Source organism: Macaca mulatta, chromosome 14, assembly GCF_049350105.2.
Source record: "Macaca mulatta isolate MMU2019108-1 chromosome 14, T2T-MMU8v2.0, whole genome shotgun sequence".
Lineage (NCBI taxonomy): Eukaryota > Metazoa > Chordata > Mammalia > Primates > Cercopithecidae > Macaca > Macaca mulatta.
This window is the reverse complement of record NC_133419.1, coordinates 18,856,568-18,881,090: the sequence shown is the minus strand read 5'-3', so window position 1 is coordinate 18,881,090 and position 24,523 is coordinate 18,856,568. Positions and strand designations below refer to the sequence as shown.

Here is a 24,523-nt window from a genome sequence, read left to right as displayed (position 1 = left end):
CTTTTATCTTTGTCTCTATTTTTGATATCTGTGTATTGTGATTACACAAACCCCCACATTGGCCTATATGCGCAGATCTGATTATTAAGAACTTACGATATTCCATGGGCTTTCCATTCCTAATCTCCTTTAGTCCTCGCAACAAAGTATTATTCCCATTGTACAGATGAGGAAACTGTTGCACACAGAGATGAAAGGCAACCACCACTGTATGTTAGGATTGGAAGGAGCTCCAGGAAAGTCTCGTAGCCCCACGGGCCAGAATGGGCTAAGTCTCAGAGAGGGAGGGTGGGAGATGGGGGTGACAGTGACCTTTTTTTGTGACTCCTCCTAGACCATCCATCCCTGGTCCCAGGAGGACCTGTCCTCCCAGATGGCGGGGGTGGACAGGAGGACTATCTACCCACCCGTCCCCATGGCCCTGACCCTCTGACCTCACCCTCTCCGCTGATTTCTTCATGTTAGTTCAACATTAACCCAGAGGGGTCAGGACAGACAATTCCTCAGTGACCCAGGAGCTGACACACTATGGCGCACGTCCGAGGCCTGCAGCTGCCTGGCTGCCTGGCCCTGGCTGCCCTGTGTAGCCTTGTGCACAGCCAGCATGGTAAGGGGGTGCTTGCAGGCTGGAACAGGCTGGAGGATTGGGGTGTGGGCCCATGGACCGGGGTCTCCTGGCTGGACAGAGCACACAGAGCTGGCCCCTAGGTAGGTCTCAGCCCCAGGCGGCCAGCTTGGGGAAGAAGTCAGGAGCTCAGGACTGGAAAGAGAAGGGCTGCTTCTCTCTTCCAATATGGGGAGCAGGCTGGGGGCAAGGGGCAGTGTAGGAGGGGCACAGGGGGCCATATTTAGCAGCCTTCCAGGCACTTCCGCCAGCCCAGACAGCCCCTCTCAGAAGCCAGCAGGGGAAGGCGGGCTTGCTTCCTGCCCCCGCAATGGCCAAGACCACCTGCTCCTGAGGCCGCTGTCCCATGACCCCCCTACTGCAGTGTTCCTGGCTCCTCAGCAAGTGTTCCTGGCTCCTCAGCAAGCGCTGTCGCTGCTCCAGCGGGTCCGGCGAGCCAGCAGCGGCTTCCTGGAGGAGGTGTTCAAGGGCAACCTGGAGCGAGAGTGCGTGGAGGAGACATGCAGCTACGAGGAGGCCTTCGAGGCTCTGGAGTCCTCCACGGCCACGGTGAGCCTGGGCTGCTCGGACGGCTCCAGGGCCTCAGAGCGGGCCCAACTCTAGACACTTCCACAGAGAAGCAAGAGAGGAACGCCACAGCCCCTTCGCCGCTCACAGCCTCATTTCAACTCTGAACCCCTCCTCACTAGAGGAGTGGCCTCAGCCTTTCCTGGGGGTCCCTGTGCCTGGACTCTGTCAAGGTTCCGGGGTCCTGTGTGGCTCCATGACGTGGGGAGGCCTCCACAGCCTTCAGACATCCGCCTGCCCTGGGGCTCTGTGTCCACATGGTCTCCTTAGCGGTAGCCTCCTGCACCACCCTTGAGGGGTGGGACTCGGGGAGGCCACCACAAGCCCCGGACTCAAGACTCAGTGTTCCTGGAGCTCTGTGTCACCTTCCCTGTCTGTAGGGCTCTGCCAGGGTCCCACGGCCCCCTCTCCTCCCATCTCCCCCAGTCTTGTTCAGTCTCGGTGTGTGTGTTGGAGAAACTCCCCTATCCTCAAATATTCTTCTCCTTTTGGAAACAAAAGTAGGAAACTCTGCCACAAACCTCCCCAGAGCCTGCCCCCTGCATGACCAGGGTAAAGGAAAGTGTGAGGAGGAGACATAACGTTTACTAAACACAAAACAGGAGCTGCTGTAGCCTCACTCCCAGCCCTTGTTTTTCAGGATGCTTTCTGGGCCAAGTACACAGGTGAGCACCGGGAAGGATTTGCCCCAGGAAGGGAGGCCTGGGGACCCCAGTGAGAGAATTCTACCTGGAGAATCTTCTGCTGCACCCAGCCGTCCACCTGTCCACCCCTTCCCCACTCCTTCCTCCGTCCCTCCCATCTGTCCATCCATCTCTCTGTTTCTCACCAACATCCCATCCACCCTTGACTCCAGCCCATCCTGGCCGTACCCCAATCCCAAGGGTAAACACCTGGGTCTTTTCCAGCTTGTGAGACAGCGAGGACGTCTCGAGATACGCTTGCTGCGTGTCTGGAAGGTGAGCAAGTGACACGGGGTTGGGGGTCAGGACATGGTGGGGAGCCCGAGAGAAGAGCTCAGGGGTGGGTTTGGAGTGTGGCCAGTGGAGGCCGAGGCGGTCCCCAGTGTCCGACGTTGCTCCCATTGCTGGGGTCAAGATGTGTCTTTGTGCCTGGCTGTGTGTCTGGCATGCAGTCAGATGATTCAAGTTGGAGGAACGAATGAATGAATGAATGGATTATTTTTTATTTTTTATTTTTTTTGAGACAGAGTCTCACTCTGTCGCCCAGGCTGGAGTGCAATGGCACGATCTCAGCTCACTGCAGACTCCACCTTCCAGGTTCAAGCAATTCTCTGCCTCAGCCTCCCAAGTAGCTAGAAATACAGGTGCCCGTCACCACGCCCGGCTAATTTTTGTATTTTTAGTAGAGACCGGGTTTCACCATGTTAGCCAGGCTGGTCTTGAACTCCTGACCTCGTGATCCACCTGCCTTGGCCTTCCAAAGTGCTGGGAGTGTAGATGTGAGCCACTGCGCCTAGCCATGAATTCATGTTTAAGGCTTCATTCTCCTTTGCCTGACCCGAGTCTCTGCCCCGACCTAGTCAGAGCTCTGATGACATCACATTCCCCTTCTAGCTTTAGGTGTCATTGCACCAAACAGGAACCCAAACCCCCGGCTGCTCTGACACCAAGGACTTCCCTAAGTGTGCCAAGGTGTTTCTAGCACCTGGCCTTGCATATGTTGTCGATTTCCTCTGGAGCAACCATCACCACCTACTGAATACTTCCCTATCCTTCAAGGACTGCTTCAAATGTTGCCACTTTTGCTGAGACTTCAGGGAGCACCCTACCTCCTGCACTGCGTTCTGAAGGCACCTTTAGCATGACAAAAGGCTCCGTGACTTGGAACTCTTTATTTGTTTATTTGTTTGTAAGAGACAGGGGCTCCCTTTTTTGCCCACGCTGGTCTTGAACTCCTGGGCTCAGGCAATTCTCCCATCTCAACCTCCCAAAGTAGTAGGATTACAAGTGTGAGCCACCGCGCCTGGCTGCTGTCTTTCTTTCTTTTCTTTTCTTTTTTTTTTTTTTTGAGATGGAGTCTTGCTCTGTCGCCCAGGCTGGAGTGCAACAGTGCAATCTCAGCTCGCTGCCACCTCCGCCTAGCGAATTCAAGCAATTCTCCTGCCTCCGCCTCCTGGGTAGCTGGGATTACAGGCACACACCACCATGTCCAGCTAATTTTTTGTATTTTTTAGTAGAGATGGGTTTTCACCATGTTGGTCAGGCTGGTCACAAACTCCTGACCTCAGGTGATCTACCAGCCTCGGCCTCCCAGAGTGCTGGGATTATAGGCGTGAGCCACCACGCCCGGCCTCATTTGTTAAATTACATACTCAACAGATACTTTACAAAGTTCCTGCTATGTGCCCCGCACTATATCAGGTGCTGGGGATTTTAAGAGAATCAAATACAGTCTCTGCCTTCAAGGAATTCACAATCTCAAAAGAGAACAAAAATATAAAATATTAAAGTGATTGCAGCCGGGTGGGCTCAAGCCTGTATTCCTAGCACTTTGAGAGGCTGAGGTGGGCGGATCACTTGAGGCCAGGGGTTTGAGACCATCCTAGCCAACATGGTGAAACCCCCCGCCTCTATTAAAAATACAAAAATTAGCTGGGACGTGTTGGCACGTGCCTTTAATCATAGCTACTAGGGAGGCTGAGGGGGGAGAATTGCTTGAATCTGGGAGGTAGAGGTTGTAGTGAGCTGAGATCGTGCTACTGCACTCCAGCCTGGGCAACAGAGCAGGACCCCATCTCAAAATAAATAAATAAAAACAAAAAATAAATAAATAAAGTGATTGCAAGAAAAGTTCCGTTCAAGGCACCAAGAGAACACAGGAAAATGAGTGTCTGGTTTGCCAGAAGAGAGATGACTTCCCAGGAGAGGCAGAGTTCTGCCTGGCCTGGTGGGATGCATGGATGAACAAGCGGGCATTCCAGCCAGAAGAAACAGCCCGTGGAAAGACCCAGAGGCACGAGGAGCCAAGCTAGCAGGGACAGGTAGACCAGGGCCAGATGAAAAGGCCTTGGTCACTTTTTCATCCTGCTGGCCAAGAGAAGCCACTGAATGGAAGCTCCATGAGGGCAGGGCTGTGACTGTCCTATTGGTTGATGTGTGCTGAGCACCCGACAAGTGCCTGTCACATGGTGGGCACTCAGCAAATATTTGGCGGCCACTGTTGAGTGAATGGGAGAACTGCTGGATGCAGAGGAGGAGGGGCTGGGTGAATGCAGGTTAAGGATTGTGGACCTGCATGAGCTTGGAGGTGGGGGATAGACAGAACTTTGCTGGGAGAGAGGAAATAAGTCCCCAGGCTCCAAGGCTGACTGGGGTGGGGTCTCCGCAGGTAACTGTGCTGAGGATCTGGGTACGAACTACCGAGGGCATGTGAACATCACCCGGTCAGGCATTGAGTGCCAGCTATGGAGGAGTCGCTACCCACATAAGCCTGAGTGAGTGAGGGGCTGGCCTTTCCACCAGGGGCTGAGAACAGGGAGCAAGGATATCTCGTGCACAACAGCCACCTGTTGGGCAATTTCCTGTTCCAGAATCAACTCCACCACCCATCCCGGGGCCGACCTGCAGGAGAATTTCTGCCGCAACCCTGACAGCAGCACCACAGGACCCTGGTGCTACACTACAGACCCCACCGTGAGGAGGGAGGAATGCAGCATCCCTGTCTGTGGTGAGCTGGGGGCAGGGCGTGGCCCATGGTCAAGGCCCGGGGGCTTCATGGGGCCTGGCAGCCTGGGATGGGAACCAAGAATGCTGGCGGGTGCAGTGGCTCATGCCTGTAATCCCAGCACTTTGGGAGCCTGAAGCAAGTGGATCACCTGAGATTAGGGGTTTGAGATCAGCCTGGCCAACATGGCAAAACCCCATCTCTACTAAAAATACAAAAATTAGCCAGGCGTGGTGGCGGGTGCCTGTAATCCCAGCTACTCAGGAGGCTGAGGCAGGAGAATCGCTTGAACCCGGGAGGCAGAGGTTGTAGTGAGCTGAGATCGTGCCATTGCACTTCAGCCTTGGTGACAAGAGCAAAACTCTGTTTCAAAAAAAGAAAAAGAAAAAAAAAAAGATGCTGGCCACCTTCAGAGCTGCCATCAGTCATTCAGATCATATCTGTGCCTGTTGCTCAGTGAAGTCAGGGAATCGGGATCTGAGTGGGGGGATCTGCCAGCCTCCTCCTCCTGCTTCCCACTCTTGACTTCCTTATGGTCCAGGCTGTGGCTCATTCCAAACATGCCTCCTTTCTGATCAAGGCACTCCTTCCTCCGGGAAGCCCTCCCTAGCCATTTCTGTCCACACGCCCTGTTCTGAGTATCACAGAGGAAGCCTTGTGCAGTTTGGCCCTGCAGGATTCTGTAATCATTATTTTCCCTGGTGTGTTAAGTAGCTATAGCTACCCTTCCCCAAGGCAGACCACAATAAGCATTTCTTTTTCCCGTGAGGGTTGGCGGGCGTGGCGCTGCTGATCTCAGCTGCACTCGCTGATGATGTCTTGTAGGGTCAACTGACAGAGGCTGGCCCTGGCTGGGTGGCTCTGATTCAAATAATGGGTCCAGCTGAGCCTGGTTCCTCGTTGAGTGTTGGGCCTAGATCTGCTCCACGTGCGATCATGCTGGGGCTGAGGCTGAAAGACAGCAGTACCTGGGAAAACTCTTCTTCTGCTGATGACAGACACAGAAAACAATGAACAGAAAAACATCTTCTGTCCTGAAGGCCTAGGCTCAGAACAGGCACAGTCAGCCCTGCCCACGTTCCATTGGCCAGAGCAAGTATATGTTCAAGGCTAGGGTCAAGAGGTGAACTACACGTCAGCCTGTAAAATCACAGAGCAAAGGATGTGGATGCAGCCAGGGGTAAAGAATTTGTGCCGGTTACCAGTCCCACAAACATGGGTTGGTATTCTTTGTTCTCTAGGCATCCCTGTCAGGTCCATTGCTCGTTCCTGGGGATGGTCTTTTTTTTTCTTTCTGAGACAGAGTCTCACTCCCTCGCCCAGGCTGCTGGAGTGCAGTGGCGTGATCTCAGTTCACTGCAACCTCCACCTCCCAGGTTCAAGCAATTCTCCTGCCTCAGCCTCCTGAGTAGCTAGGATTACAGGTGTGCGCCACCACGCCCGGCTAATTTTTTTGTATGTAGTAGAGATGGGGTTTCACCATGTTGGCCAGGCTGATCTCAAACTTCTGACCTCGTGATCCTCGCACTTCGGCCTCCCAACGTGCCGGGATTACAGGGGTGAGCCACTGTGCCCAGCCTTTTTTTTTTTTTTTTTTTTTTGAGACGGAGTCTCACTCTGTTACCTAGGCTGGAGTACAGTGGCACAATCTTGGCTCACTGCCTCCACCTCCTGGGTTCAGGCGATTCTCCTGCCTCAGCCTCCCATATAGCTGGGACTGCAGGCATATGCCACCACACCTGGTTAATTTTTGTATTTTTAGTAGAGACGGGTTTCTCCACATTGGCCAGGCTGATCTCAAACTCCTGATCTCAGGTGATCTGCCCTGCTCAGCCTCCCAAAATTCTGGGATTACAGGTGTAAGCCACTGCGGCTGGCCCCTGGGATTGGTCTTGTAGCAAGTTTATCCTAACAAAAACAGCTACCATTTACCTCCCAGCCCCCATACACGTGCGCACACATTGATGATAAATAAGTTGCAGGCTTGCAGAAACTGACCTATCCAGGTGAACAGCTTAGTGATCCCAGCAAGCTTCCTGCTGTGCCGCCATAAAAACAGACTCCTCCAGCAGCCCCAGGCAGCAACTACCAGTTGATTACAGATAGCCCAGCAGGTCAAACCCTGTTATTATCTCTGGTTTATTATGTGCCAGACACTTACGCTGTATATTTTGTTTAATCCTCTCAACAAGCCTGCAAGAGTGGCATTAGTAACCCCTTTAAAGGCAGACAGACAGAAGCCCAGAGAGGTTAAGTAACCTGAGGTCACACAGGCAAAAAGCAGCAAGACTGGGGTTCACATCCCTGTCTGTTCCGGTCCATGTGTGGTCTCACTCACTCTGCTGCCTCCTTACCCCTCACCCACCAGGCCAGGATCAAGTCACTGTAGCGATGACTCCACGCTCCAGTGTGAATCTGTCACTTCCATCGGAAGAGTGTGTCCCTGATCGGGGGCGGCAGTACCAGGGGCACCTGGCAGTGACCACACATGGGCTCCCCTGCCTAGCCTGGGCCAGCGCGCAGGCCAAGGCCCTGAGCAAGCACCAGGACTTCGACTCGGCCGTGCAGCTGGTGGAGAACTTCTGCCGCAACCCAGACGGGGATGAGGAGGGCGTGTGGTGCTATGTGGCCGGGAAGCCTGGTGACTTTGAGTACTGCGACCTCAACTATTGTGGTGAGCTGCCTGGGTAGGGGCCTGAGATGCAGGGACGAATCCTGGTGGGAATAACAACAGTTGCTTCTGCTTACCGAACACTTACCGCGTTGAGTGTGCTCATAACAGCCTTACAGTAACCAGGTAGGGGTAAGGTCCTGCGCCCATTTCATAGATAAGTACATTGAGGCCCCAGGAGGTTATTGCCTAGTAGCCCAACTGTGCATGCACTCTTAACCTCTGCACCAAACGGCCTCCAAGGCCCACAGGGGAATTGGGGGGATCTAGGGGATGCGTGAGGAATGGCCCGGCCGAGTCCCAGCCGGTGCCCGGGTCCCAACAGAGGAGGCCGTGGATGAGGAAACAGGAGATGGGCTGGGTGAGGACCCAGACAGGGCCATCGAAGGGCGTACCGCCACCAGTGAGTACCAGACTTTCTTCGATCCGAGGACCTTCGGCTTGGGAGAAGCAGGTGAGGTAGTGGGCATCTGAGGGACGCGGGGCTGTGGGGCTGGTGGCCAGCACTTGCCCCTCACCGCTTGGCTTGCTCTGCAGACTGTGGGCTGCGACCTCTGTTTGAGAAGAAGTCGCTGGAGGACAAAACTGAAGGAGAACTCCTGGAATCCTACATTGACGGGCGCATTGTGGAGGGCTGGGATGCAGAGATCGGCATGTCACCTTGGTGTGTCCCGGAGCCCTGTGCTACCATTCACTCCTGGGGGCAGGTGTGCTGCTGGCCCCCCACCCTCCGGCCCTGCCCACAGGCCCGGGCTTTATAGATGACAACAGCTGAGCATCCAGGATCCCACCGACCCTGCACAGCAGCCACATGAGATGGGTTATTTCCTTCCTTTTTTTTTTTTTTTTTTTTTTTAAGGTGGAGTCTTGCTCTGTCACCTAGGCTGGAGTGCAGTGCCACAATCTCGGCTCACTGCAACTTCTGCCTTCCAGGTTCAAATGATTCTCTTGCCTCAGCCTCCTGAGTAGCTGAATTTACAGACATGCGCCACCACACCCAGCTAATTTTTGTTATTTTAAGTAGAAACAGGATTTTACCATGTTGGCCAGGCTGGTCTTGAACTCCTGACCTCAAGTGATCCACCTGCCTCAGCCTCCCAAAGTGTTGGGATTACAGGCGTGAGCCACCGCACCCGGCCCATGGGTGCTTTACTTCTAAGCAGATGGTAAAGCTGAGGCTCACAGAGCTGGTGGCTCACCTCCGCACACTGCTAATGGGTTTGAATCCAGTTCTTCTGATTCCAGAGCTGGGCTATGCTGTGTGAACTCTGGACTGGAAGGACCTAGTAAGGGAGTACAAAAAGCAGGAGGCAGGTCAGGTGCAGTGGCTCACCCCTGTAATCCCAGCACTTTGGGAGGCCAAGAAGGGAAGATCACTTGAGGTCAGGAGTTCAAAGCCAGTCTGGGCAAAATGGTAAAACCCTGTCTCTACTAAAAATGCAAAAATTAGCCAGGTATAGCAGCATATCCCTGTAGTCCCAGCTACTAAGGAGGCTGAGGTGGGAGGATTGCTTGAGCCCAGGAGGTTGAGGCTTCAGTAAGCTGTGACTGTACCATTGCACTCCAGCCTGGGTGACAAGAGTGAAACCCTGTCTCAAAAAAAAAAAAAAAAAAAGTGTGAGGCAACCCCTCAGCATCACATGGAGGCTCAAGGCCCAAGGGCAGCCAGCCCAAGCTTGGATCTGGGCCCTGGAGGCAGCTCTGCCCCGCTGGGTTCTTAGACCTGGGACTTGTTACTTCTAGGGCTGGTGTACAGGCAGCCCCCTCACCCTCAGCTCCTAATGCTTCCTGCTCCCCCTCCTAGGCAGGTGATGCTTTTCCGGAAGAGTCCCCAGGAGCTGCTGTGTGGGGCCAGCCTCATCAGTGACCGCTGGGTCCTCACCGCCGCCCACTGTCTCCTGTACCCGCCCTGGGACAAGAACTTCACTGAGAATGACCTTCTGGTGCGCATTGGCAAGCACTCCCGCACCAGGTACAGAACTGGTGGCCTGTGGGTGTCTGGCAGGGGTCTGAGTCCTCCAGAGCGACCATGACGGGCCCTGGTGGCTCCGGGACAATGGGATGTTCTGTATACCCCCAGAATATGACATCCCGGCAGTCTCTGCTGGAAAGTCCATTTGGTCATGTCCTGACTGAGGCTTGGAGCTAGAGGGGGGAAACCTGTCTGTCTCCTGGGCCCTCCAACACCAGGATATGGCCCATGTGGGAGTCTCCGAAAAGAGAGTCTGTCTGGACCAGGGTGTGCAGCCTGTGCCCTTGTCCCTGTCCTCCTGACTGTCTGACTCCAAAGCCCTGCACGGCTTTAGGCCCAGGAAGAAATGGCCAGGGGGCTGCCACGGCAGGAGCCAGCCCTATCCCCTCCCTGGTGGCCTGCAGGACACCCTGTCTCCCAGACCCCAAGGGCAGGCAGTTTCCTGCCCCTTGCTGGGTGAACCTGCAGCTTCTCCATTTCTCTCTTGGGGTCTCTGCAGGTATGAGCGAAACATTGAAAAGATATCCATGCTGGAAAAGATCTACATCCACCCCAGGTACAACTGGCGGGAGAACCTGGACCGGGACATTGCCCTGATGAAGCTGAAGAAGCCCATTACCTTCAGCGACTACATCCACCCGGTGTGCCTGCCCGACAGGGAGACGGCAGCCAGGTGGGCAACCAGACGCTTATCAGCTGAGGGGCAGAAGCCGAGTTCTGGGCCTGGCTCTGATACCAGGCAGCCTTGCAGAGCCCCTTTCCCTTTTCCAGGCCTCAGTTTCTTGGAGTGAACCCAAAAGTTCTTTTCAGCACTGGCGTTTTATTTTTTATTTATGTTAAAGAAACATAATAAATAATTTATTGACGGAGTTCTACTCTTGTCTCCCAGGCTGGAGTGTAGTCGTGCGATCTGGGCTCACTGCAACCCCTCCTCCCAGGTTCAAGCGACTCTCCTGCCTCAGCCTCCTGAGTAGCTGGGATTATAGGCTAATTTTTGTATTTTTAGTAGAGACTGGTGGGTTTCACCGTGTCAGCCAGGCTGGTCTCAAACCCCTGACCTCAAGAGATCCGCCCGCCTCAGCCTCCCAAAGTGCTGAGACGAGAGGTGTGAGCCTCGGTGCCCGGCCAGCACGGACGTTTTAGATTCTGGTCTCTAAGAAATGGCGTTGGGGCCAGGCGGCTCCTGCGAGGCTTGGCTCTCACCAGGCCCTTCTTCCTTCCCCAAAGCTTGTTCCAGGCTGGATACAAGGGGCGGGTGACAGGCTGGGGCAACCTGAAGGAGACGTGGACGACCAACGTTGGTAAGGTGCAGCCCAGCGTCCTGCAGGTGGTGAACCTGCCCATCGTGGAGCGGTCGGTCTGCAAGGACTCTACTCGGATCCGCATCACTGACAACATGTTCTGTGCTGGCAAGTCTGGGGCGGGCTGAGGAAACAGTGGGGCCCGGGTTGGGAGGACTGAGTTGTGCCTGGGTTCAAGGCATGTGACTTTGGGCAAGTTGCCTAACCTCTTGGTGGCTCAGTTTCTTCCTCTGTAAAATGGAGGTAAAAGTCTATCCCATAAGGTTATGGGAGGGTTAAATGAAGTAGCATATATTAATATATTTGTCATAGTATCAGTCACCAGTGAAGTGTTCAATATATGTGAGCTCAGATAGCAGCAAGAGGCTGCGGGTGGGGAAACGTCATTCATTCAACTGCTCAGCAGATATTTATTGAGCACCTATTACCTTCCAGGCAGTGTTCTAGAGTATACAGCAGGGACCCAGACCGACAATGTCTGTGCCCTCAGAGGGCTTCCTTCCTAGGAGGAGGGCACGTCCGTAAACAGATCTAAAACAGCAATCCCTGACCAGTGCTGTGAAGAAAAATGAAGCACAGGGAGAGAGAAGGGCTGATGAGGTGGGCTTCTAAATAGGGTGGCCAGACGAGGCGGGCAGATCACTTGAGGTCAGGAGTTCGAAACCAGCCTGGCCAACATGGTGAAACCCCATCTCTACTAAAAATACAAAAATTTGCCAGGCATGGTGATGCACGCCTGTAATCCCAGCTACTCAGGAGGCTGAGGCAGGAGAATTGCTTGAGCCCGGGAGGCGGAGGTTGCAGTGAGCTGAATTCGGGCAGTGAGCTGCACTCCAGCCTGGGCAACAGAGTGAGACTCCATTGATCGATCAATCAGGTGGTCAGAGAAGGTTGGAGAAGGCCTCCCTGAGAAGGTGATGTCTGGGCAGGGACTGGAAGAGGGGAAGGAAGGAGTGAGCAGGCATGTCTAGGAGAGGAGCACCGCAGGCTGGGGGCATGGCAGGCGCAAAGGCCCTGAGGTGTGAGCACACTTGTCTTGTCTAGGGAGCAGTAGGGAGGCCTGGGGTGCTGACGAGGGGCAGCAGTGAGTGAGGGAGAGAAGGGCCAGGCAGAGGAGAGCCACTTCCTTTAGGGCCTGGAAGGACTTTATTGAGTGAGATGGGAAGTTATCGAGGGGCTTGAGGCAGGTTAAGAAATGATCTGACTGACTTGAAAAGTAAAAAATAAAAATTTAGTGTAATTTCAGACTCACAGAAAAGTTGCAAAAATAATACAAAGATTTCCTGTATACTGTCATCCAGATTGTCCTCCATTCTGTGGATGTGTGGGAGTTTATATATATATATATATATATATATGCATAGTTTGAGAGCAAATCGTGAATATGGTTTCTTTTCACCCATAAATACTTAAGTATTTCCCAAAAAAAAAAAAAAAAAAAAACCCAACCCAAGGATGTTCTCTTATATAACCACAGTACAAATATTAAAACCCAGAAATTTTTTTTTGACACAGCCTTGCTGTCACCCAGGCTTGAGTGCAGTGGCACAATCTCGGCTCACTGCAACCTCTTCCTCCCAGATTCAAGCGATTCTCCCACCTCGGCCTCCCGAATAGCTGGAATCACAGGCATGTACCACCATGCCCAGCTAATTTTTGTATTTGTAGTAGAGACAGGGTTTCACCATGTTGGCCAGGCTGGTCTCGAACTCCTGACCTCAGGTGATCCGCCCACCTCAGCCTCCCAAGGTTCTGGGATTACGGGCATGAGCCGCTGTGCCAGGCCATACTTTGTTACTACTGTTATTTCTTTTGATGCTCAGATGATCCCAAGTTTGGCCAGTGGGAGTCCCTTCAAGCTGGCTTCTGTGACTTGGGGAGATTTTCTGTCATTCTTTGAGTACTTTCTTACTTTCTGGCATAGCAAGATGTTTCAGGTTAATCCTACTTTCCTGACTGTAGTGTTGGAAGCAGCCATTTCTCCAGGGAACCCTTCTAGTGGAGACTGGAATTTAGAACTGAGATCTGGGTGCTGGCGTGTGCACATTGCTAGTGGGATGTCATTACTTCTAGGCTCTCTTAGTGGACACGACCAGAAAAAAATTATACGATGCATATACCAATATCTCTATCATCTATATAAAAAACCGTGAGTTCCTACTGAAACCTCCAATTCCATTCTAACACCACAGGATTAATTTTAGCTTTTCCTTTTCCATATTTGTAACTCTCTCTGTTGACAGTAAGAAACCTGACCCCCGAGATCGAGACCATCCTGGCTAACACGGTGAAACCCCGTCTCTACTAAAAAAATACAAAAAACTAGCTGGGTGAGGTGGCGGGCGCCTGTAGTCCCAGCTACTCGGGAGGCTGAGGCAGGAGAATGGCGGGAATCCGGGAGGCGGAGCTTGCAGTGAGCTGAGATTCGGCCACTGCACTCCAGCCTGGGCGACAGAGCGAGACTCCGTCTCAAAAAAAAAAAAAAAAAAAAGAAACCTGACCCCCATTATCTGTAATGCACTTGCCTATTTGAGCAATACTAGATTACAGTTTCAAAATCCTCCATCCATAACACTATTAAAACCAATCCTATGGCTGGACTCGGCCCACTGTAACCTCTGCCTCCTGAACTCAAGCCAACTTCCCACTTTAGCCTCCTGAGTAGCTGGGGCTACAGGCACACACCACCATGCCCAGCTAATTTTTGTATTTTTTGTAGAGACTGGGTCTTACTGTGTTGCCCAGACTGGTCTTGAACTCTGAGCTCAAGTGATCCACCCAACTCGGCCTCCCAAAGTGCTGGGATTACAGATGTGAGCTACCATGCCTGGCCTCTCCTAGGAAATTTTTAGAATTAGTGTTGTTAAGTCAAAAGGCAAACATGTATGTCATTTTTTAGAGATTTTAAAATTTCTTTCCATAAGGGTTGTACCAGTTTGCATTTCCATCACAGTGTATGAGAATGCCTGTTTCCCTACAACCTTGCTAAAAGAATGTCACAGTTTTAAATTTTTACCAATCTGAGAGGTGAGAAATAGTACATCAAAATTGTTTTAATGGACAGCTTTCAAATTGAAAATGAGGTTGAACATCTTTTCGTATGATTAAGGAACTTTTTTTTTTTTTTTTTTTTGAGATGCCCTCTGTCACCTAGGCTGGAGTACAGTGGCACAATTTTGGCTCACTGCAAGCTTCACCTCCTGGGTTCAAGTGATTCTCCTGCCTCAGCCTCCCAAGCAGCTGGGACTATAGGCACAAGTCACTGTGCCGAGATAATTTTTGTATTTTTAGTAGAGACAGGTTTTCACCATTTTGGCCAGGCTCGTCTCAAACTCCTTACCTCGTGATCCTCCCGCCTCAGCCTCCCAAAGTGCTGGGATTACAGGCATGAGCCACCACGCCTGGCCTAAGGACTATTTTTATATAATTATTTTTTTGAGACAGAGTCTCGCTTTGTCACCTAGGCTGGAGTGCAATGGTGCAATCTTGGCTCACTGCAGCCTCCACTTCCCTGGTTCAAGTGATTCTCCTGCCTCAGCCTCCTGAGTAGCTGGGACCACAGGTGCGTGCCTGGCTAGCATTTGTATTATATAATTTTTTTGTGAATTGTCTCTTCATGTCCCTTTTTGGTCCCTTTCTTATCAATTTTTGTGAGTTCTTCACATTTATACTAGGCCTTTATTTGTGATATATATTGCAAATGTTTTCTCCTAGTTTGTCAGTTTTTTTTTTTTTTTTGAGACAGAGTCTCGCTCTGTTGCCCAGGTTGGAGTGCAGTGGCCGGATCTCAGCTCACTGCAAGCTCCACCTCCCGGGTTCACGCCATTCTCCTGCCTCAGCCTCCCGAGTAGCTGGGACTACAGGCACCTGCCGCCACGCCTGTCTAGTTTTTTGTATTTTTTTAGTAGAGACCGGGTTTCACCGTGTTAGCCAGGATGGTCTCGATCTCCTGACCTCATGATCCGCCCGTCTTGGCCTCCCAAAGTGCTGGGATTACAGGCTTAAGCCACTGTGCCCGGCTGTTTGTCAGTTTTTTTAACCTCATGTATAATTTTTTTGGCCATGCAGTTTAAAAAATTACTAGATAGTCAAATTTATCATTTATTTTATTAAATCTGGATTTTGAATCAGAGTTAGATAAACTTTTCCTGGCCAGGTGTGGTGGCTTACACTTGTAATCCCAGCACTCTGGGAGGCAGAGGCGGGGGATCACCTGAGGTCAGGAGTTCAAGACCATCCTGGCCGACATGGTGAAACCCCTGTCTCCACTAAAATACAAAAAATTAGCCGGGTGTGGTGGTACACGCCTGTAGTCCCAGCTACTCAGGAGGCTGAGGCAGGGGAATCGCTTGAACTCAGGAGGCAGAGGTTGCAGTGAGCCGAGATGGCGCCACTGCACTCCAGCCTGGCAACAGAGTGAGACTCCATCTCAAAAAAAAAAAAAAAGGAAAAAGAAAATAGTTTTTAAATTAGCTGGGCATGGTGGCATGTGCCTTGTAGTCTCAGCTACTTGAGAGGCTGAGTTAGGAGGATCGCTTGGGGCTAGGAGTTCAATCCTGCAGTGAGATGACTGCTCCGTTGCACTCCAGCCTGCGCGACAGAGTGAGACCCTGTTTCTATTTAAAAAAAAAAAAAAAAAAAAAAAATCAGCCAGGTGCGGTGGCTCACACCTGCAATCCTAGCACTTTGGGAGGCCGAGGCGGGCAGACCACCTGAAGTCAGGAGTTCAAGACCAGCCTGCCCAACATGGAAAAACCCCGTCTCTGCTAAAAATACAAAATTAGCCAGACGTGCAAGCGCATGCCTATAATCCCAAGTACTCGGGAGGCTGAGGCAGGAGAATCGCTTGAACCCGGGAGGCGGAGGTTGCAGTGAGCTGAGATCCCGCCATTGCACTCCAGCCTGGGCAACAAAAGCAAAAACTCCGTCTGGCTGGGCGCGGTGGTTCACACCTGTAATCCCAGCACTTTGGGAGGCTAAGGTGGGCGGATCACAAGGTCAGGAGTTCGAGACAATCCTGGCCGACATGGTGAAACCCTGTCTCTACTAAAATACAAAAAATTAGCCAGGCATGGTGGCGGGCGCCTGTAGTCTCAGCTACTTGGGAGGCTGAGGCAGGGGAATCACTTGAACCTGGGAAGTGGAGATTGCAGTGAGCCGAGATGACACCACTGCACTCCAGCCTGGTGACAGAGCGAGACTCCATCTCAAAAAAAAAAAAAAAGTCTATGAACTAGTGATTTGAGATTTCACCTTTATCACATTCTAGATTGTATTTTATTTTCATTTATTTATTTGAAATAGGGACAAGTCTCCCTATGCTGCCCAGGCTGATCTCGAACTCCTGGCTGGGCTTGAGCACTTCTCCCACCTTGGCCTCCCAAACTGCTGGGATTACAGACATGAGCCATCATACCTGACCTAGGTTTTAGTTTTTAGTTTTATTTTTTCCTGCACCCAGCTAATTTTATTTGATTTGTAGAGACAGGGTCTTGCTATGTTACCCAGGCTGGTCTCGAACTCCTGGGCTCAAGTGATCTTCCTGCCTTGGCCTCCCAAAGTGCTGGGATTACCAGCATGAGCCACGGTGCCCAGCCCCACATTCTAGATTTCTATGGATAGAGTGTGCTTAGGGATGAATATGTTTCTGGACGTTTGACTTGGCTCTCCTGGTCTGTTGTCTGTGCACAGCATCACATTGTTTTAATGATAGAGGCTTTAGCATACATAGCTGGGAAGGCTAATGTTCTTTTTTAGTTTTTCTTTCCAGTGTTTTCCTAGCAATTCTTGCATGTTTGTTTTTCCATATGAACATTAGTATCAATATGTCTAGGTCTATAAAAAAGCTTGGTGGTATTTTTATTGGGATTATGATACTTTAATAAATTAACTGGGAGAATGGACATATTTTTTTATATTGAGTCATTTTATCCAAGGATAAGAAATGTCTTCATATTTGTTCAAGTCTATTATTGTATCTTTCTTGACTGCTGCAATGTATTCTCTTATAATTTTTTCCCTTGGTATCTTATTTTATGTATTTGTAATATCTTATTTTTCTTGAGTAAATTAGCTAATGGCTTGCCGATTTTCTCAAAACAAATACCTAGGGATTTGATTTATGAAATTATTAGGCCTATTATTTTTCTTTTTTTTTGTTTTGAGACATAGTCTCACTCTGTTACCCAGGCTGGAGTGCAGTGGTACGATCTCAGCTCACTGCAACCTCCACCTCCTGGGTTCAAGTGATTCTCCTGCCTCAGCCTCCCAAGTAGCTGGGATTACAGGTGCATGCCACCATGCCTGGCTAATTTTTTTATATTTTTAGTAGAGACGGGGTTTCACCATGTTAGCCAGGCTGGTCTCGAACTCCTGACCTCGTGATCTGCCTGCCTCAGCTTCCCAAAGTGCTGGGATTACAGGAGTGAGCCACTGTACCTGGCCTTTTTTTTTTTTTTGAGACAGTCTTGCTCTATTACCCAGGCTGGAGTGCAGTGGCGCGATCTTGGCTCACTGCAAGCTCTCCTGCCTCAGCCTTTCGAGTAGCTGGGACTACAAGTACACACTGCCACGCCTGGCTAATTTTTTGTATTTTTAGTAGAGACAGGGTTTCACTGTGTTCGCCAGGATGGTCTCGATCTCCTGACCTTGTGATCCGCCCACTTCAGCCTCCCAAAGTGCTGGGATTACAGGTGTGAGCTACCACACCTGGCCAGGCCTATTATTTTTCTATTGAGGTTCATTAATTTCTGCTTTTATCTCTTAAAAAGTTTTCTTATGTTTCTGTCTGGTTTACTTTGCTGTTCTCTTGCTAGCTTTTTTTTTTTTTTTTTTTTTTTTTTTTTGAGACGGAGTCTCGCTCTGTCACCCAGGCTGGAGTGCAGTGGCCGGATCTCTGCTCACTGCAAGCTCCGCCTACTGGGTTTACGCCATTCTCCTGCCTCAGCCTCCCGAGTAGCTGGGACTACAGGCGCCCGCCACCTCGCCCGGCTAGTTTTTTTGTACTTTTTTTAGTAGAGATGGGGTTTCACCGTGTTAGCCAGGATGGTCTCGATCTCCTGACCTCGTGATCCGCCCGTCTCGGCCTCCCAAAGTGCTGGGATTACAGGCTTGAGCCACTGCGCCCGGCTTTTTTTTTTTCAGATAGGGTCTTGTTCTATTGCCCAGGCTGGAGTACAGTGGCACAGTCATAGCTCATTGCAGCCTTGAACTCCTGGGCTCAAGCAATTCTCTTCTTGCTTCAGCCTCCCACGTATAGCTAGGACCATAGGTACATGCCACCATGTCCAGCTAATTATTTTATTTTATTTTTCAAGATGGAGTCTTGTTCTGTCACTCAGGCTGTATTGCAGTGGTGCAATCTCGGTTCACTGCAACCTCCACCTCCATCTCCCGGGTTCAAGCAATTCTCCTACCTCAGTCTCCCGAGTAGCTGGGATTATAGGTGCACACCACTATGCCTGGCTAATTTTTGTATTTTTAGTAGAGGCAGGGTTTCACCATGTTGGCCAGGCTGGTATCAAACTCCTGACCTCATGATCTGCCTGCCTTGGCCTCCCAAAGTGCTGAGATTATAGGTATGAGCCACAGCGCCTGGTGAAGGTGTGGTTTTTCTGTGTAGGTTTTATTGTTGTTAGTGTTGTTCTATATTGTTTGTAGAGGTTACTTGGGGAGATTTGGGTAAAGGCAACTACCATTATTATCCTCATCAGACTTATAGGTCTAACTTTTTAATTTTTTAATTTTTAAATTTTTCTTGGTCTTTCATTATTAATTTTTTTGAGACAGGGTCTCACTCTGTCGCCCAGGCTGGAGTGTAGTGACATGATTACGGCTCACTGCAGCCTTAACCTCCCAGGCGCAAGGGATCCTCCTCTCTCAGCCTCCCAAGTAGCTGGGACTACAAGCATGTGCCACCATACCCAGCTAATTTTTTGTAGAGACAGGGTTTTGCCATATTGCCCAGGTTGGTCTTGAACTCCTGAGCTCAAGTGATCTACCCGGCTTGGGCATGAGCCACCTACCCTGGCCTGGTCCAACTTTTTAAAAGCTTTATTCTGCCTCTTGGGTGGAGAATACATTGTAAGTGGGCAAAGAATGAAGGAAACTAGTGGTTCAGGAGCTGGAGCTAGAAATGGTAAGAAGGGGTTGGACTTGGGATCTATGTTGAAGGTAGAGCCGACAAGATTTGCTAGGACTGGATGTATAGGGCGAGGAAGTAAGGAGAGCAAGAATGATTGGAGGGGTAAGTGGACTATCACCAGCTGTGTCTCATGAAGGGGTGTGGCTGGGCTACGAGCTATGCTCCTGAGCACGGACGGCTGTTTTCTCTCAAGGTTACAAGCCTGGTGAAGGGAAACGAGGGGATGCCTGTGAAGGCGACAGCGGGGGACCCTTTGTCATGAAGGTAAGCTTCTCTAAAGCCCAGGGCCTGGTGAACTCATCTGGGGATGGGGAGAAACTCTTGTATCTAGAAACAGTTGCCTGGCAGGGGAATGCTGATGTGGCCTTGAACCTGACTCTATTGGAAACCTCATCTTTCTTCTTCAGAACCCCTTAAACAAACGCTGGTATCAAATGGGCATCGTCTCATGGGGTGAAGGCTGTGACCGGGATGGGAAATATGGCTTCTACACACACGTGTTCCGCCTGAAGAAGTGGATACAGAAGGTCATTGATCAGTTTGGAGATTAGGGGGCCACTCATATTCTGGGCTCCTGGAACCAATCCAGTGAAATAATTATTTTGCTGTTTCTAAAACTATGGTTCCCAATAAAAGTGACTCTCAACGAGCTTCAGTGCTCCCAGTGCTATTCATGGGCAGCTCTCTGGGCTCAGGAAGAGCCAGTGATACTGCTGGATAAAGAAGACTTGAGAATCCACCACCTGGTGCACACCGGTAGTCCCAGCACTCGGGAGGCTGAAGTGGGAGGACTGCTTGAGCCCAGCACTCCAGCCTGGGTGACAGAGTGAGATACTGTTCCAAAAGAATCCACCATCTTCAGAGCAGGGCCAGGTGAGAGGAAAGATGGCAGGTTGAATTTATAGGCATTTAAGATATTCCACCCTCTGGGCTTTAATGGATTATCTCATTTAATCCTCATAAGAGGTAGGTGAGTAAACTGAGATTTGGAGAGGTACCTTGTCTAAAGTCACATGGCTAAGAAAGGTCAAAGTAGGACTTCAAATATAGAAAATATTGAATGAGGCCGGTGCTTTTTTAGTTAACTCCCTACATCTTCCCTCATATCATTTAAAATGATGTCAGATCAGGTACGGCATGGTAGCTCACACCTGTAATCTCAGCAATTTAGGAGACTAAAGTTGAGGCTAGGAATGTGAGATCAGTCTGGGCAATGTGGTGAGACCCCAAAAAATAAAATTAGCTGGGCGTGGTGGCATGTGCCTGTAGTCAAGGTTACTTGGGAGGATCACTTGAGTCCGGGAGGTTGAGGCTGCAGTGAGCCATGATCATATCACTGCACTTGCACTGTAGCCTGGGTGACAGTGAAACCCTGTTTATAAAACTCAGGGCTGGGTGCGGTAGCTCATGCTGGTACTTTGGGAGGCCGAGGTGGACGGATCACGAGGTCAGGGAGATCGTAGACCATCCTGGCTAACACGGTGAAACCCTGTCTCTACTAAAAACACAAAAAATTAGCCGGGTGTGGTGGCGGATGCCTGTAGTCCCAGCTACTCGGGAGGCTGAGGCAGGAGAATGGCATGAACCTGGGAGGTGGAGCTTGCAGTGAGACAAGATTGCACCATTGCACTCCAGCCTGGGCGACATGAGCGAGACTCTTATCTCAAAAAGAAAAAAAAAAAAAAATCAGACCTGGCTGGATATGGCTCACACCTGTAATCCCAGCACTTTGGGAGGCTGAGGCTGATGCAGACAGATCACGAAGTCAAGAGATAGAGACCATCTTGGCCAACATGGTGAAACCCCAGCTCTACTAAAAAAAAAAAATTAGCTGGGTGTGGTGGCCCATGCCTGTGGTCCCAGCTAATCAGGAGACTGAGGCAGGAGAATCACCTGAACCCGGGAGGCGGAGGTTGCAGTGAGCCAAAATCATGCTGCTGCACTCCAGCCTGGCGACAGAGTGAGACTCCATCTCAAAAAATAAATAAATAAATAAAAAGAAAAATCAGATATATGCTGGGTGAGAGCAAAACTCCATTTCAAAACAACAACAACAACAACAACAAAAAGAAAACTTTGACAGTATTGTGGGATACAGTAGTTAGGAGCATAGTCCCCACCATCAGACGGCCTGGGCTCATATTCTGGTTCCAACATTAAGAGAGAAAATCATGGTCAAGTCACCTGACCTCCCTGGGCCTCAGTTTCTTCATGCAGTCATCCTGTGGTATCCATGGGGGATAGACTCCAGAACCCACCATGCATACCAAAATCTGTAGATGCTCAAATCTCGTATATAAAATGGCAGAGTTTATATACAATCTATGCACATCCTGTCATATACTTCATTTTTAAAATTTATTTTTATCTTTTTGAGTTGGAATTTCGCTCTTGTTGCCCAGGCTGTAGTGCAATGGCGCAGTCTCAGCTCACTGCAATCTCTGCCTCTTGGGTTCAAGTGATTCTCCTGCCTCAGCCTCCCGAGTAGCTGGGATTACAGGCGCCCGCCACCATGCCAGGCTAATTTTTGTATTTTTAGTAGAGACAGGGTTTCACCATATTGGTCAGGCTGGTCTCAAACTCCTGACCTCAGGTTATCCACCCGTCTGGGCCTCCCAAAGTGCTGGCATTACAGGCGTGAGCCACCCTGCCCAGCCTTCCCATATACTTCAAATCATCTCTAGATGACTTATACCCAATAGAACATAAATGCTATGTAAATAGTTGTTATACTGTATTATTTTAAAATTTGTATTATTTTTAATTGTATTATTATTATTTCTTTCCCCACAAATATTTTCAATCTGCAGTCGGCTGAATCTGCAGATGCAAAACCCACAGATCTGGAGGGCCACCTGTATATTAAAAGGTATATATAATGACATTACTTGCCTCATACGGTTATGAGGATTAAATGAAAGAACTTACATGGTGTCCTTAGCACAATGCCTAGTGCCTAGTAAGCTCTCTGTGAGTTACCACCACTCGTATTCTCACTATTGCCTGGGAACTAGACCGGGCATTGGGCCTAGCTGTTGAAAGTTCCTCTGCTGGCCGGGCGCGGTGGCTCAAGCCTGTAATCCCAGCACTTTGGGAGGCCGAGACGGGTGGATCACGAGGTCAGGAGATCGAGACCATCCTGGCTAACATGGTGAAACCCCGTCTCTACTAAAAAAAAAATACAAAAAAACTAGCCGGGCGATGTGGCGGACGCCTGTAGTCCCAGCTACTCGGGAGGCTGAGGCAGGAGAATGGCGTGAACCCGGGAGGCGAAGCTTGCAGTGAGCTGAGATCTGGCCACTGCACTCCAGCCTGGGCGACAGAGTGAGACTCCGTCTCAAAAAAAAAAAAAAAAAAAAAAAAAAAAGTTCCTCTGCTGCTTACCTCCTCCCTCTCTTGGGCCCTGGAAATAGCCCATCAGTGGGGTTAGTTGCTTTCTGGAATGTTTCCTCACCCAGCAGTTCCCAGCTGGGGCAATTTATTTTTCCAAGAAATGAGACCTCAAATTTAAGTTATGAGTCATAGGCTGGGCGTGGTGGCTCACGCCTATAATCGCACCACTTTGGGGGGCTGAGGCTGGTGGATCATCTGAGATCAGGAGTTGGAGACCAGCCTGGCCAACATGGTGAAACCCTGTCTCTACTAAAAACACAGAAACTAGCCAGGCGTGGTGGTGGGCACCTGTAATCGCAGCTTCCCAGCTTCTTGAGAGGCTGAGGCAGGAGAATTGGTTGAACTCAGGAGGTGGAGGTTGTAGTGAGGAGAGAGGCACGCCACTGCATGCCATCCAGCCTGAGCGACACAGCAAGAATCCCTCTCAAAAAAAAAAAATAAAAAAAAAAAATCATAGAACTTCAAAGATACCCTTTCAGAGCACATTCTTCACGGTTACTGTGGGCAGAGGTCACAAGTGTGGGATGGAGCATGGCTCCGTCTTGACAAGTCTCATGCATGAGCTCAGGGAAAGAATGAAGATCAATGTCTGCCTTAGGCACAGGATAGTGGCGTGGAGCAGGAAAATCCTGTGGCTACAGTACCTGGCCTAGGATCTTCTAATGTGGTTTTCAGGGGAAGGGACCTGAGATAGGGATCTTTAGCACCCTCCCCTTAACGTTTTCTTTTCTCCTCATTTTTCAACACATCAGAAAACAAGTAGGACAGAGTTCCTTGGCCTCATTCTTTGGTTCTGGTTGACCGAAAGGTAGTGAGCTTGCAGGATGTGGCAGCCCAGGGCATCATCTCGATCAAGGGGGAAGGGATTCAGAATTGCCTGTAACATGCAGGACCTGCTTTTTAAACAAGAACACACATTCTTGTAAGTCTATTTTCTTCCAACATAGCAGTCAGTGTTGTAAGCTCTAGGTACTTGGGTTTTTCAAGTCAGCTGTGCTAATTCCAGATCGGAGTACAGCCACTCCTTTTTTTTCCCCCCTCCTCTGAGACAGGGTCTCACTCTGTTGCCCAGGCTGGAGTGCAGTGGAGTGATCATGGCTCACTGCAGCCTTGACCTCCTGGGCTCAGATGATCCTCCCACCTCAGCCTCCCAAGTAGCTGGGACTACAGGCTTGAGCCACTATACTCAGCTAATTTTTGTGTTTTTTTTGGTAGAGCCGTGTTGCCCATGCTGGTCTTGAACTCCTCGGCTCAAGTGATCCACCCACCTCAGCCTCCCAAAATGCTAAGGTTATATGAGTGGGCCACCAGGCCCAGCCTTTGTAGTCATTCTTTCTAAATATGTCTTTCTACTATAGAAGCAAATGCCTCCAAATACCCACTCCCATGTTCCCACTATAAAGGAGAGGTAAGTTTAATTTCGGGAGGCTCCAGGGTCACCTGAAAACGATGACTGGAACCTTTACAGGATTAATCTTCCATCAGTCTTTCATTTCTTAGACATCAATTGAGTTGAAGGTGGGCTACAACAGACAAGTTCCTTTGACCTTTACAACTGCCCAAAATCTCCTCCTCAATCCAGAACCTTTTCATCCTGAAGAGTTTTTCTGACTGTGGAGGGAGGTCTTGTGGAATTTATTCCAGAGGTGAATACTCAGCTCACTTTCTCATCCTTACTCTGACTGAACGTGAAGCAACTATTAGCCTGGACCAAGAGACTCATATAACCAAGCAGAAAACCACTAAGCTGTCCCAAACTCCATGAGTCAAATGAACACAAATCTAGTTGTAGTGTGAGAACCACTGAAGCCCAGCCAATCTCGGCGCAATCTTGTGTGCTTTTGGTCAGCAAAGTGGTAGGATGCCCAAGAGCTCCTTCAAACGACTGGTGATGAGCAGAGGGAAATCATGACCAAAATCTCAAAACAAGGAAGGATGAGATTTTTCTGCTCCCTAGGAGCTGCATGTGGAGAGCAGGAAAGGAGAGTTCCTTCCATTCCAAAGGAGTAAAAGACAGCTTCAAGTCTGTGAGCCAAGAAAAAGGGAAGCTCTGTGAGCAGTAATGAACCTTTCCCTAACTGGCTGAAGACCCAGCTGGTACCAAAAGAAGTTAAAAAATTGCTGCCCAACACTCCATGATATGGAGCATCTTGGGAGTCAGGTA

The 24,523-nt window shown here is 50.1% G+C and overlaps 1 protein-coding gene across 1 annotated transcript; it reads left to right on the top strand.

The window, feature by feature from the left end:
- Positions 1-515: 515 nt before the first annotated feature.
- Positions 516-19,615, top strand: F2 (coagulation factor II, thrombin; the record flags this gene model as incomplete). Its single annotated transcript, NM_001104585.1, is given in 14 exon segments — positions 516-607; positions 990-1,174; positions 1,833-1,857; positions 2,101-2,151; positions 4,544-4,649; positions 4,746-4,882; positions 7,248-7,553; positions 7,876-8,004; positions 8,088-8,214; positions 9,355-9,522; positions 10,022-10,195; positions 10,750-10,931; positions 19,160-19,230; positions 19,374-19,615. Coding segments are annotated over 14 exon segments (1,884 nt in total). The 3' UTR covers positions 19,518-19,615.
- Positions 19,616-24,523: the final 4,908 nt, after the last annotated feature.